At 23.9% G+C, this 13,306-nt stretch overlaps 5 protein-coding genes and 1 pseudogene across 5 annotated transcripts, besides 1 other annotated feature; 3 read left to right on the top strand and 3 right to left on the bottom strand.

The window, feature by feature from the left end:
- Nucleotides 1–210: 210 nt before the first annotated feature.
- EHI_094830 lies at nt 211–1,131 on the bottom strand (annotated as a pseudogene).
- Nucleotides 1,132–2,412: 1,281 nt separating this feature from the next.
- Nucleotides 2,413–4,562: a repeat region.
- A 217-nt stretch (nt 4,563–4,779) lies between these two features.
- On the top strand, nt 4,780–5,304 carry EHI_094820 (RhoGAP domain containing protein; the record flags this gene model as incomplete). Its single annotated transcript, XM_001914199.1, has 1 exon — nt 4,780–5,304. The coding sequence occupies one exon, from the start codon at nt 4,780–4,782 to the stop codon at nt 5,302–5,304; it is 525 nt and encodes a 174-aa protein (XP_001914234.1).
- Nucleotides 5,305–5,408: 104 nt separating this feature from the next.
- EHI_094810 (Ras family protein) lies at nt 5,409–5,858 on the bottom strand (the record flags this gene model as incomplete). The annotated part of the gene is made up of 1 exon (XM_001914198.1): nt 5,409–5,858. One exon carries the CDS (start codon nt 5,856–5,858, stop codon nt 5,409–5,411), a length of 450 nt encoding a protein of 149 aa, XP_001914233.1.
- A 475-nt stretch (nt 5,859–6,333) lies between these two features.
- On the bottom strand, nt 6,334–8,016 carry EHI_094800 (major facilitator superfamily transporter; the record flags this gene model as incomplete). The annotated part of the gene is made up of 1 exon (XM_001914197.1): nt 6,334–8,016. One exon carries the CDS (start codon nt 8,014–8,016, stop codon nt 6,334–6,336), a length of 1,683 nt encoding a protein of 560 aa, XP_001914232.1.
- Nucleotides 8,017–8,502: 486 nt separating this feature from the next.
- On the top strand, nt 8,503–9,492 carry EHI_094790 (uncharacterized protein; the record flags this gene model as incomplete). Its single annotated transcript, XM_001914196.1, has 1 exon — nt 8,503–9,492. The coding sequence occupies one exon, from the start codon at nt 8,503–8,505 to the stop codon at nt 9,490–9,492; it is 990 nt and encodes a 329-aa protein (XP_001914231.1).
- Nucleotides 9,493–12,794: 3,302 nt separating this feature from the next.
- On the top strand, nt 12,795–13,283 carry EHI_094780 (pescadillo homolog, putative; the record flags this gene model as incomplete). The annotated part of the gene is made up of 1 exon (XM_001914195.1): nt 12,795–13,283. A coding segment is annotated over one exon (489 nt), but the record flags the coding sequence as incomplete, so codon positions are not given.
- Between the last annotated feature and the right edge of the window lie 23 nt (nt 13,284–13,306).

Raw genomic sequence — 13,306 nt, 5'->3', positions numbered from 1 at the left:
ATACATTAATAACAAACACAAAAATATAAAAGAAATTATATATTAATAAAATACTTTTATTATCAAATATCTTTCTTCTATTTATATTTTAATTTCATTGTTGTGTAATTAAATAATAAATAATATATATTTTATTTAAAATTAAATTTATTCAAACAATGATAAATGAAATTTATTAAAAATAATTGATTTCAATGTGAAATATTCAGAGATATTCAATCTTAATTTTATAAAATATGTAAATAGTAGCAACATGTATTTCATCAATATTTGTATTGATATATCATTTCACTCAACATTAATGTTCAAAATGAATTTCTAACTATATATTATTCTTTTCTATCAATAACACATTATCTAACACAACAAACTTGATGAATTAATACAATAAAGTTATTATTGCATTGAGTATCAATATATCCACCATTATTTTGTATAAATAGAATTTAACAAATGATTCATCAATTAAAACATCAACAAGACAACGTGAAAAATACTGTTTTAACTTTAATTTCATTATTTCTTGTAATTCTGTTATATTTCTTGATTTTAATAAAATGATTTTAAATAAACTCTAAATGTAAAATCCATTTCAGTGTATATCTAATCAATTTATTTAGTAATTCCATTTCATATATTATAAATATAAATATTTGAACAAAATCATCCATCACACCAATTATTTTTATTCTCATGATTACACTGAACCATATGTTATTCTGAAATATCATGTATCTTATCATTACCATCTTTCTCATTTCTTGTTCTTCTTTCAATTATTCGAATTGAACTGAATGTATAACATGAAACACATTTCAATTCTTCTCTAATTAGTGTTAATTTTCTTCCTTTTCTTATTTCAACTGATTCTTTTGATTGGATATTCATTTAATTAACTTCTCTTCTTCTTCACCAATTATTTTAATTTTAACATATTAATATATTTGTCATTCATCATATCAGAAAATAGTCAATCTATAGATAATTTAAATGTTTCTCTTCTATTGAAATAACAAACAAATACAATATTCTATTGAATAATGACATTCTTTTTAGTGACTCAACTGTAATGAAATGTTTATTTTGTTGTTGGTACAATGTATTGAAATTAATTAAATATATAATATGAAATAACAAAATGAAAATGAATATAGATTATATTTTCTATTCTTTTTGAGTTTAAACACAAACATTTTTTGAAATAATGAAACGTCGAATCAAAATGAAAAATATACAATGAATAATAGTTCATGATGAGATTAAGTAAAGAATTAAAACATGTGTTTAAAATGTTGATTGAAATTAATATAACTCATTTATCTTTAACGAAAATAAATAATCATTATAAAAATAAAATGATAAATTTGATATAATATTTTAATGTAACATAATGAAGAATGATAAATGTAATATATTTTAAATAAAGAAATTAATAAATGATAAAAAGACAAATATTCATTTTGCCATTCTTCATTGATAATATTATCTTTAATATTTCTATTGACTTGATTGAAGATATAAATGAATAAAAATGATTAGATGAATATTTAATTAATTAAAATAATTAAAAAGATGTTAGGTTGTGTATATTTATAATTATAAATGATATTATCTATTTATACTCAATCAGTGTTATTCATTCTATATTTTTATTGTATTATTTTTATGTTATTCATTTTGATATTTTATCAATTTATTTAAGTAATGAAATAAAGAATAAAATATCATTATATATTATCATTCATTAAATTTAATATTCATTTTATTCTTTTATATTATTAATGTTATTGAATTGATTATTTATTTCATTTTAATTGTTTGATGTATGAATATTTGTCATTCATATTTATTTTTGTTTATGAAAAAAGTGATGAATGATATTTCAATAAGAAGAGAAATATTATAACATTAAAAATGATTAATAAAATAATTTAATATGTAAATTAATAAAGAATACAGTAATGTATTAATTGAATCAACACAATAAATCAAAATGTAAATAAATGAAATATTCATATAAAAGAATTAAACTTATTACATTATTCTTTCTATTATTTGTAAATTTTATCATTATATATTTCTTAGAATATTACTCTTTCATTTTTATTTATTCAAATGAATAATACAAATAACACATAAATAAGAATGATGAATAACAAGAATAAAAATGAAATATAGAAATACAAATAATAATTCATTTCGGCAACGAAAAAAAGCAAATAATTGAAAAAGAAGAGAATGAATGATATAAAAGAATAAAAAGAAAGTAAGAAGTAGAATATGATGAAGAAAGAATAAAAGTAGAAATGAGAGAATATAAAAAGAAAGAAGATAAAGTGTAATAAAACAAAAGAGATGATAAAAGAAGAAAAGAAAGAAAAAAATAAAGGATGCAAATTTTATTTCAACAAATAAAAATCAATTAATTAAATATTAATAGAACTAGCTTCTATTCTTCCTGGCTCAGCGGAGACTAATCCCATCCCTTCATCTTCATTCAGCTTTACGGAGTATATTTGGTTGTGATTGAAGTAGTATTCCATGACATCTATCATGTTTTTATTACAATGTTTTTTACTTCTTTCTCGATGTCAATTTCAATTTTTAATTCTCTGATTAATCTATTATATTCTTTGTTTATTAATCCATTTATTTATTTGAAATTACTACTGGAATTATTTTGACATCTTTTAACTTTTCTATTTTCATTAGAATATTCTTTAATTCTTTATACTTATTTCTTTTCTTCAAATAGGCTCCATTAATATTGTGATCAGCCACAATAATCATATCAAATATTAGACCCGTTTTGTTCTTTTTATCTAATACGTATATGTCTGGTATTTTGTGATATTGTCATTCACTTTTAGGCATTATTTGTTTGTTCCATATCATTGTGATGTCTTTATATTGGAACACTGTTTCATAAGGGGGTTTTTTATATTGTTTATTTCCTGTGTATTTTCTTATTAATCAATATTATAATACCAATATTGTCATGTTTTTCCATTTGTGATTTTTTATGACCAATACAAGATAGTAAAATGTGTTCTACTGTTGCTATTTTGTCTTTACAAAGTGTTGAGTATTTTAATCTTTCATTTTTCATTATTTTTGCTTTTTTATACCCACAAAATATTGCACCATCTTGCATTTTAGTTAATTGTAGAAATGCATTCTTTTTAATATTGGTGTACTTCCATGCTTTCACTGTAGTAGTTTTATCTACTCCTTTTGACTCGAACTATCTTCTGAAATATCCACTAATTTGATGACACTTCCATTTTTGATGTATTTATCATTAATTTTTTTATTTCTACTACTACTTCTTTTTCTTTTTTCTTTTCAATCCCTTCATTTATTATTTCTTCTATTTTTGTTTCTGGGATTTTATGAATTAGTGTTTTTTTAATTCTATTCCTTATTCCTTTCTTACTGTACCATCTATCTAATATGTTATTTCTTATTTCACTTTCTCTGGTACAGTAGTACATCACTGTTCTAATTAATTCAATAACATATTCATCATTTATGTTTATTAATCATTCATTTCTTCTATAATGACATACAACCGATCTTTGGAGTTGAATCACTGTATTTTGCCTTTCATAAATATTTTCTTATCTCCAAATCCATTTTATCTAAGTGACTTTCCAATTTACAACTGATGCTGAATATCTGAAGATATTGATTACTTCCGTGTTTATTCTAGTAATATATCTTCTATTACTACTTTCATCACTGTTTATTTCTTCCATCTTCTGATTCATTTTTTCTTTGATGGTTTTACAATTGAAGGTGTCATCAATTTCGTCGGACTGCCATATTCCTAAATATTTATACAAGTCATCATATTCAATTACATTGATGTTTTACATTCCATCTGGTATTTTCTTAATGTTTTTTAATACCATTACTGACTTTTTCTCATTCATTTCCATCCCTATTCCACTTATTATTTCTTTAATTTCATTGTGGATTATTCCCATTTCTTCACTACTTTCTGTCATTATTCTCAATTCATCCATATATAATGTGTGATTTGCTTTTGGGAATTTCTCTTCGATGATTTGAGAAATTACATTCATCTGAATGATGAAGAGTAGATTTGATAAGGAATCATTTGTAAAATTCCTCTATTTAATTTAATACATCATAGATATTCATTAAATTTATAGCCGATGAATATCTTCCATCTAGTCATCATACTTTCAATAATGTCAATGATGACACCCTCTACATTAAAATATTTTAATGTTTCAAGTACTCATTCGTGGTTTACTGTGTCATATAATTTCTTAATGTCATAATATGACTCATCATATTTTGGGTATTTCTATTCTTTTTGCTGCTTTAACATATAACTATTAATTATTCATTCTTTAGCAGCTAAAGATTGTAACTTACATCCCAATTAATTACTACTAATTTTAAATGATTCACAATTCATGTTAAGTCTTCTGTGAATCTTTTCTTTTAATATGGAGGTAAATACATTCATAATTACATTTGTACAACTGATATGACGATAATTAGTGACGTCGTTCCTATCACTTTATGGAAAAGGATGTTAAAACAAAATAAATAAATAAATAAAAATTGTTATTCTTTTTGTTAATAAAAAATGTGTTATTAAATCAAAATTGATTTAAAATCAAAAAAAGGTTAATTAATGTTTTTCACTTAAAATTTTTTGATATTATTTGAAGAAAGAGTATTTTCTTATAAATGAAATTAAAAAAGAAAAAAAGAAACAAAATGATATAACCATAAAACAACATGTCAACAGCATTGAATGAAATTCCTATCAGTACTCAACTTGTTAAAATTATTGACTATATTTATCGTAAAGGATTAGACACCCCTTGTATGTTATTGGTAAGAGGAAATGATAAAGAAATGATGGAAATCAAACACCTTTTACATAATGGAGAAAGTTTATGTGGCAAAAAATACAATGTACATTCCTTATGTGGGTTATTGGTTTCACAAATTAATTCAGTTCCACCTATAATTCCAACAGAATTTACTACTCAAGGAATGACAATGGAAAGTCGTGACTTTTGTTCTTTATTATACAAAAAATTACCAACATATAACTTTAACACTTTTTATTATATCCTTTCCTTCCTTAGAGAATTATTAGTTCATGCAGAAAAAAATGGACTTACTTCTGATCAATTAGCTCAAATGGGTGTTGGTATGTTTGTTCCCCAAAGAGATCCTTATTGTTCACAAACAACTCCAGTAACAGAAAAATATACATCTTTTATAAAAGATGTTTTAGATTTAAATTTAATGTGAAATATTATTAGGTTTTACCTTTTCGGATAATTTAAATAAAATAATCACTCACAAACTACAAGACAAATAAGTCTTAAAAGAAAAGAATGAAAAGACAAGTGATTTTAATGGTCAAAAACAGAATTAATCTCAGAATCAAGTCGTTGATATTCATCATTCGATTTACTAAATTGTTGAGGTAGAGAAGGTTGTTTGGAGAGTTTTTGAGTTGAAACAAGTTTCTGTTTTAAAAGTATTTTAGCTAATGTTTCAAAGAAGTCTTGAATATTTTTACCAGAACGAGCTGAAACTTCAAAATAATTCACTCCAAGTCTTTTTGCCAAATCAATTCCTTCTGACCTTTGTACTACTTTTTCCTTTTTATCAGCCTTTGAAGCAATAATAAATTGGACTTTAGGATCTGAATGGCTCATTCCAAAAAATAACCACCCTTCAGTATCTTCAAATGATTTGTAGTCATCAAATGAAAATACTGCAACGATGGCATCTGCTTTACCAATGAAAACTGGTGAATCAGTTAATATATCTTCTTTTGGACTATGATAAAGGTCCATAATAACACTATACTTTATACCTTTTTTCCCTGTTAATTCAATGGTTGTTGTATCCTGTCGATGTTAATGTCATTTTACATACATTATTATAACATTAAAAATCAAACAAATAATGCAGTTGGTTCTTTTACATGAGCATGGAACTCTCCTGTAAGGTGTTTATTAACAATAGAAGTTTTTCCAACACGATGGTTTCCATAAAACACAACTTTAAATCGATACTGATTTTCCATGAAATGATAAAACGATAAATAAATGTTTAATTGATCTTTTCTTAAAAAGAAAAAATTATTCAATATTAATTTTATAATTTCAAAATACTATTTACTCTAATATTATAGAAACGTTTTACTCTATAAACATAAATATAAGAAAATATAATAAACGTATTAAATAAAATTATTAATAAATAAATTATTAACGTCTAAAAATAAGGTATATGAATTTGTTAATATGTTTTTGGTTTTTTTTACTTTTAATCATCTTCACTGTTATTAGAAGAAGAAGAGAGTGTAGATGATTCACTTTCTTCTTCCTTTTTCACAATAACCATTGGTACTTCAACGTCAGATTTTTGATCAGATTCAACTTGTGTAGGTTTTGTCTTAGGACTACCTTCAAATAATTCTGAAGATGTTTTTTCTTTTTGGTCCTCACTATTTTCTTGACCTTCTTCTAACATTTCAATACCAATATCTTCTCCTACTCTTTTCTTTCTTCTTATTTCAAGAATTTTTGTCACTGCCATCAAAGTAATACATAGCACAATACCAACAACTTGTAATACAATACCTTGATAGAGTGCATACCTTCTATCATCCATTGCAGTGGCAAGAAGCCCAGCAAATAATGGACATAATGAACATGTTAACTCTCCAACACATTCAGTCAACCCTAAGATTTTACCTTTATTTTTTGGTGGTGAACTAACAGAATAAACAACAATTGATTGAAGTTCATATCCAGAAATAATTCCTATAACAACAGCAAATGCACATAAAACCCATCCATTTCTAATAAAGACCATTCCAACACTTACTCCAGCAATAATTATTTGAACAATGATATTAAGACTTAAAACGTATTGCCAATGATGGAATAAACCAAGTACGAAGAAGGTAATTGTTTGACTAAAATAAATAATTCCAAGAAACACACTAGCAAAAGTAGCAGGGTCATCATTTACTCCATTTAAGACAATATTATTTTCATCAACAAAGTCAATGTATTGATTACCAAATACAGCAATTGTACCATAAACAGTGAAATGAATAACAAGATTATTAAAATAATACATCATAAAATAATATGGAGTATATGTTGGTTTAGGTTGTTTCTTTTTTTCTGATGAGTTATTCTTCTCATTCTTTTCTTCTTTTGTAACATTTTTAATTTCATTTGTTTCATTTGAAGATTTTGGTTGTTCTTCACTTTCATCTGATGAAACTGATTTACTATTATTAAGTTCTTCAATATCAACTGAAATATCTGAAACACTCTCATGTCCTTTGACATTCTTTTCTTTTTTTCTTAGAGCCTTTGCTTCACTACGGGTAATATCACTTCTATTTCTTGGCATTCTAGGGAAAAGAACAAAAGAGATTAATGAAATGAATGATGAGAAATACAATGAAAATGTATTTCCAAAAGCAGTTTTCATTGGTCCACTAACACAAAATCCAATAGCCTTTCCTAATGACCACGAACAAGCAAATCGTGAAATAACTTTGTTAACTTCTCCTTTATATGCTTCTTCAGACAACATAAATTCACAAATTGACCAGAAAAATGCAAGAGCAAATGATTGAAGTATTAAAATAAAGAAAATTGGAAGTAAAAGTGTTCCTTTAATATAATATAAAGCAATGCAAATTCCAGAAATGGCTTGTAAAACAAAACCAATTCGACAAATATCTGCTATTGGAAACCATTTTTTATTTAAGAATAACCCAATGATGGGACATAACAATCCACAAATCCCAAAAGTAACCGCATCTGCTAAACCAATTAAGAAAGAACTCGCACCATTTTCTTTCATTAATAATGGAATAATTAACCAACAAAAATATGTTGCCATATTAATAGTAAATCCACCAATGAAGTAATTAGGAATATTAAGGAATTGAATAAACGATTTTATTTTTTGTGTTGCGCTCATTCAAAAATTTTATTTATAAAAAAGACAGATGAGGTTGATAAAGGAAGGGATTTTTACACAGAACAAATAGAATGGTTTGGATGTATTTTCCGAAATTTAGCGAAGAGTGGAGAAGAAGAGAGAATTTTGGGAATATTTTCGTTTATAGAAAAATATATAAAATAGAAGAGAAATTTATTAGTGAAATAGAAAAAGAAAAAAATAAGAAGACAATAAAACAATAAGGAGAAACTTGTTTTTTTTATTTTCTATTAATTGATAATATAAATGTTCTTCTCTTATTTGTAGGATTAAATGAAATAAAAAGAAAGTAAATTAATCTTGTAATGATTTATTCATACAACATTTTTAAGAAATGAATAAAATATTTGTCTCTCAAAAACGAAATTAATGCAACTTCTTCTTTACTACAATCTCTTTTGTGGATATCTTTTTTTCATTAGAATAGACTAAACTATTTAAGTATAGCTAAACTAAAAAGAAGTTATGTCAAAAGAATTTACGGGGATAAAGCTTATAACTGAAGACTTATTTACTGAACCAACAAATAAAAGTTATAAACAAGAAGATGAGTCAAATCTTTTTTATTCTCACAAATCTTATTTATCAACTGAAAGTGATTTTACAAGCCCTTCTATTATATGTACCCCAATCCCAAAAGAATATAAGGTGATTAATCTTCTTAATAAAGGGGTATTGAACATTGTTGGTAAAGTGGCTTATCATGAAGTTTATTCTAAAGTTAATAAAAATAATACTGTTGGTGAATTTAAAAAACTTGGTTTTTTAAAAGAAAAGTTTAGAACTCCTGTAAAAAAAGATTGTGGTTTAAGGACTTTATTTCCTGAAGATGAAGAATCAACTCATTGTGAGTCTGACAGTGAGTTATCAATAGAAAGAAAAGAATCATTTATGGATGATAGTATTGAAAATTATATTAAAGAACAATTATTCATTCATAAAAGACATATAGATAAATTAAAACAATGGATTGGACTAACAAAATACCGAATTATTTATAATACTGAAGTTGATGAATTCACAACATTAGCTTTTAATAAAAAAGTTGATGGAAGAAGTAATCTTGCATTTGTTGTACTTACTAGTGACAAATGGGTATTTGGCTGTTTCAGTCAAGCAAGAATTCCTAAAATAAAAGAAAAAGAAGAGTCTGCAGGACCTGAAGACAAAGGCTTTTTTATTTTTTCTTTGAAGAATCCTCATCATACAACAGCCACAAAAATTACACCAAAAGTTCAATCGTCCAGACTTGTTTTTTATCCAAAAAATTCAGTACAACTTTTTGGAGTTCAAAATGCATTTTTGATTTCTAACCATCCCAACGAATCATTTGTATTTAGGAATATAGACCAACACTATTCAATACCCTCATTAGTTGGAAAAGAATTATTAACAGGGAATTGTTATCCAGAAATATTTAACACTGAAAAAGTTTTAGTTATTGAATGGTTTTAATAAATTAAATTTTATAGTTTCAAAAATCCAAAAAGAACTTAGAAAAAGAAAATGTCAATACAAATTCAATCAACCAATGAATTTGAAAAGTTAAACAAGGCTATTCTTGAATCAAAAGAAAATTATGTACGCCAAGATTTTTTTGGAAAATCTTTTGATGAACTTCACAAAGAAGTTTGTCCTTACAGAGCAACAACAACAAATTTTCAAGGAGATGGGAAAGACATTACTATCCTCCATCCAACTGACTTATAGATTGGATTTTATTTCTTATTTCAAAATTAAAAAATAATATGATAATAGTTAAATAAAGGATTTGAATTATTTTTGTGTTATAATTTTAGAAAAATCTCTTATGTGTAAACTAACTAGTTTTGATAATCCAATTAAATCTACCAAATTAGCATTAAAACTGAACATGAATATTTTTTAGATGTTTAGTACCTTGTATGAATTTAAGTTGTTACCATTTCTAATAACCAAATTTCTAAAATTATTGGAATATGTTTATCTTTGTATTTATTTTCTATGAACTGTTTCTTTCTTTTTTTTCAAAGAAATGCTATATGAATGAATTAGTCCTAATTGTCATATTAATGGGAAAGAATTGTTTCCACCTTCAATAATAGTTAGTTACTTTAAGGTTATCTTATTTTTATACTCATTAGTCGAACTCAAGATGAATAATTAAATGTTATATTTCAAAAGTATAAAAATTAATATATAAACCAGAGCAAATTGTAACTTTTTTGGAAGGAAATAATTTCAAATACAATACTTCATTAGAGTCTAAAAATCCCCATATGTTTTTTTTTAATTCTTTATAATACACTTCAGGTATTTTATTTGGTTTATCTTTAAGTATTTGACAATAACTGAGAGAATATACTTTTTTTATCAATTATGTGTGAATTGAGAAAAGTAATTGAAACACCATCAACAATACTTATTTTTCTTATATGATTTGCTTCTATTAAAATATTTCAACTCTTCACTTTTAAGACATCCAACACTATCACATTTAAAGTATGATGGTATATTCATTTTTAATATAATATTTTTTAATATTTTTATATTCACTACATATAATATTCAGAGAATTACTTTTAATGTGACGTTTCATTGGAAATAATACTTTTAGTTTAACTAAGTAATAACAACTAAAAATAATTGTTTTTGTTTCTTTTGAAATGATTTGCACAGTACCAAATAAAGATATTTCATTTAAAAATGTTTTGATAACTTTATTGAATGAATATTTCCAATAATATTAAAGTATTTAATAGACATTGACATATTATATTACTATAAGAATATAAAATATTTAATTCAATGCATGCTTGATAAAAGAAAAAGATACATCAAAACCAATACTATGAGATTTAGTAATAGTAATTTGATTTAATTTAAAAGAATTAAAATTAATGTTATATTATTTTTTATGCAACAATAAATAATATTTTTGGTTATCAATTTTATTATTCATAGATGATAATAAACTGATTGTATTTTTAAATCCAAGTTTTTATATGAAATGGTATTGCTGTCTATTGATTATTCTTTTGAAGTATATGTTTTACAATGAGAAATTATTATACCATGAAAATAATGTTCAGCGTTCGATTTATTAACTCTTTTAATATATTATTATTATTCAACTCATACCAACTTAATTTAATAGAATTTGTATTTGTTATATCACTGACACATTTTAAAATGAAAATAATTAATGTACAACAACAAAAAATAATTTTGTTATTGTTGAAAGACTTGATATAAAAATTTTGTTGCTATAATTACTGTCACATTATTGATATTCATTAATACAATTTAAAGTATTATTTTCTTATATAATATTTGGTTGTGTTATAATTATTTTGATTTTCAGAGTTGATACTATTAAAAGTTTATGTTATTGTAAATAAATTATTAGAACTAATCAAGTTATTAATAAAAAACAAATCCTCTAATTTCAATATCATTTCCAATATATAACATTTTAATACAGCTCTCATAGTTCATTATTAAATTCATTATAATACTGTTTTATATTAATTGAAGGGTTTTATATATATATTTGATAATTTAATATTACTTAAATCATTGTATGAGAATAACTTAATTAATTCTTCATTATCTCTTTGAAAATTAACACAATCTACAAAAATAGTCTCGTTAAGATAGTCGATATTCTTACTCCAACAAATACTGAATTAATGGTAAAAAGTTTCTATAAAAAGTGTTTTATTAACTTAGGAAAGTAATTTTTACATTATGAATAGAATGTAATGAACTTATTAGTATTGATTTTCTATTTTAGAATGACTGTTACTTTTTTACTTTTAATAAAGAATTAAAACTTAGAAAATTTACAAGAAGAATATAATTTACTAATTTGATTAAAAAGTTTTTTCTTTCTAATTTAATTATTAAAAATCAATAACTACATGAAGAATTTCTATATGAATAAACATTTTAAACAGGTCAGATATAAAACTGTCTATTTTACTTTTTTTTATTTTTCAATTAAAGTAGATGATATTAGGTTATATAGACATTTAAGTCTTTTAATGAAGACATACATTTTTATTGATATCCATAAATTTAATAAACTGATTTTATCCTTATTGATAATATAACATTTATTAAATAAACTCTTTCAATACAACCTATTCTTTTGGTTTTGTTTTTATTATTTTTTGAGTTTGTTTTGAGTAGTTATGACTTACAAAAGAATAAAGCTTCATTCAATAAATAATAATTGTTATTAATTGAATTTAATTTTCTTTTTAATCATTTGTTCTTAAATAATAATTTAACATTCTATAAAACTACTTTTGGAAGAAGGATTTTTAATCTTATTGGAATTACATTGTATAATATAAGTTGAATTTTTCATTCTTTTAAATAATTTATCTTTACTTTAATAAAAATTTTTTATAGACATATATAATATTTGACTTGTTTTTGTTGTTTCTTGTGGTTGTCATTCTGGTTATAACACTCGTTCTACATTCACAAATAATCAAAAAAGTATATATAAAAGCCAAGATAACTCTCAAGAAGATATAACATTATTTTCTATTATACTTAAAAACTAGTTGTTCATGTAGTTATTGCACTGACCCAGAAAAAGAAAAGACTATAATGTGAAGAGGAATGAAATGAATAATTAAATAATGTTAGTTAAGAAGAGAAGAAAAATAATTAAAAAGCGTTATATAAAACATCAATTATATAAAAAGAACAATTAAAAAAATAAACCCTAAGAGAAAAAAAAAAAGAAACGTACATTTTATCAAATGGTTAAAGGACACGGTAAACATCAATCAAAGAGATTTGCTGGTAAAAAGGAGAAAGCACCAAAAATATCAAAATACATTACAAGAACACAAGCCATTAAACGATTGAATTGCACAATGGAACAGTTCAGAAAGATTTGTATTTTAAAGGGAGTATCACCAAGATTACCTAGTAAAGGACTAAATACATTAACACAAAAGAAAACGTATTACCACATTGATGATATTAAGCCATTAGTTAATGATAAAGTAACACTTAAAATTAAACAAATTCGTGCATTTAAAAAACATATTAGAAAATTAACAGCTCGAAAAGAATTTAAAACTAAAGAACAATTACTTAAAACTAAACCAGTTATTGATTTAGCATCAACTATTCAAGAACGATATCCAACATTCCAAGATGCATTAAATGAACTTGGAGATTGTTTGTCAATGGTATTTATGTTTGCATCATATAGAGTTTCAAAAGGAGAAAAAGCTGAAGCAGTAAGATTAGCAAGAAGAATTGC

This window comes from Entamoeba histolytica, genomic scaffold (assembly GCF_000208925.1).
Source record: "Entamoeba histolytica HM-1:IMSS scf_1104750517749 genomic scaffold, whole genome shotgun sequence".
Classification (NCBI taxonomy): Eukaryota; Evosea; order Mastigamoebida; family Endamoebidae; genus Entamoeba; species Entamoeba histolytica.
Note: the sequence above shows the minus strand (reverse complement) of the source record. Positions and strands in the feature narration are given on the sequence as shown.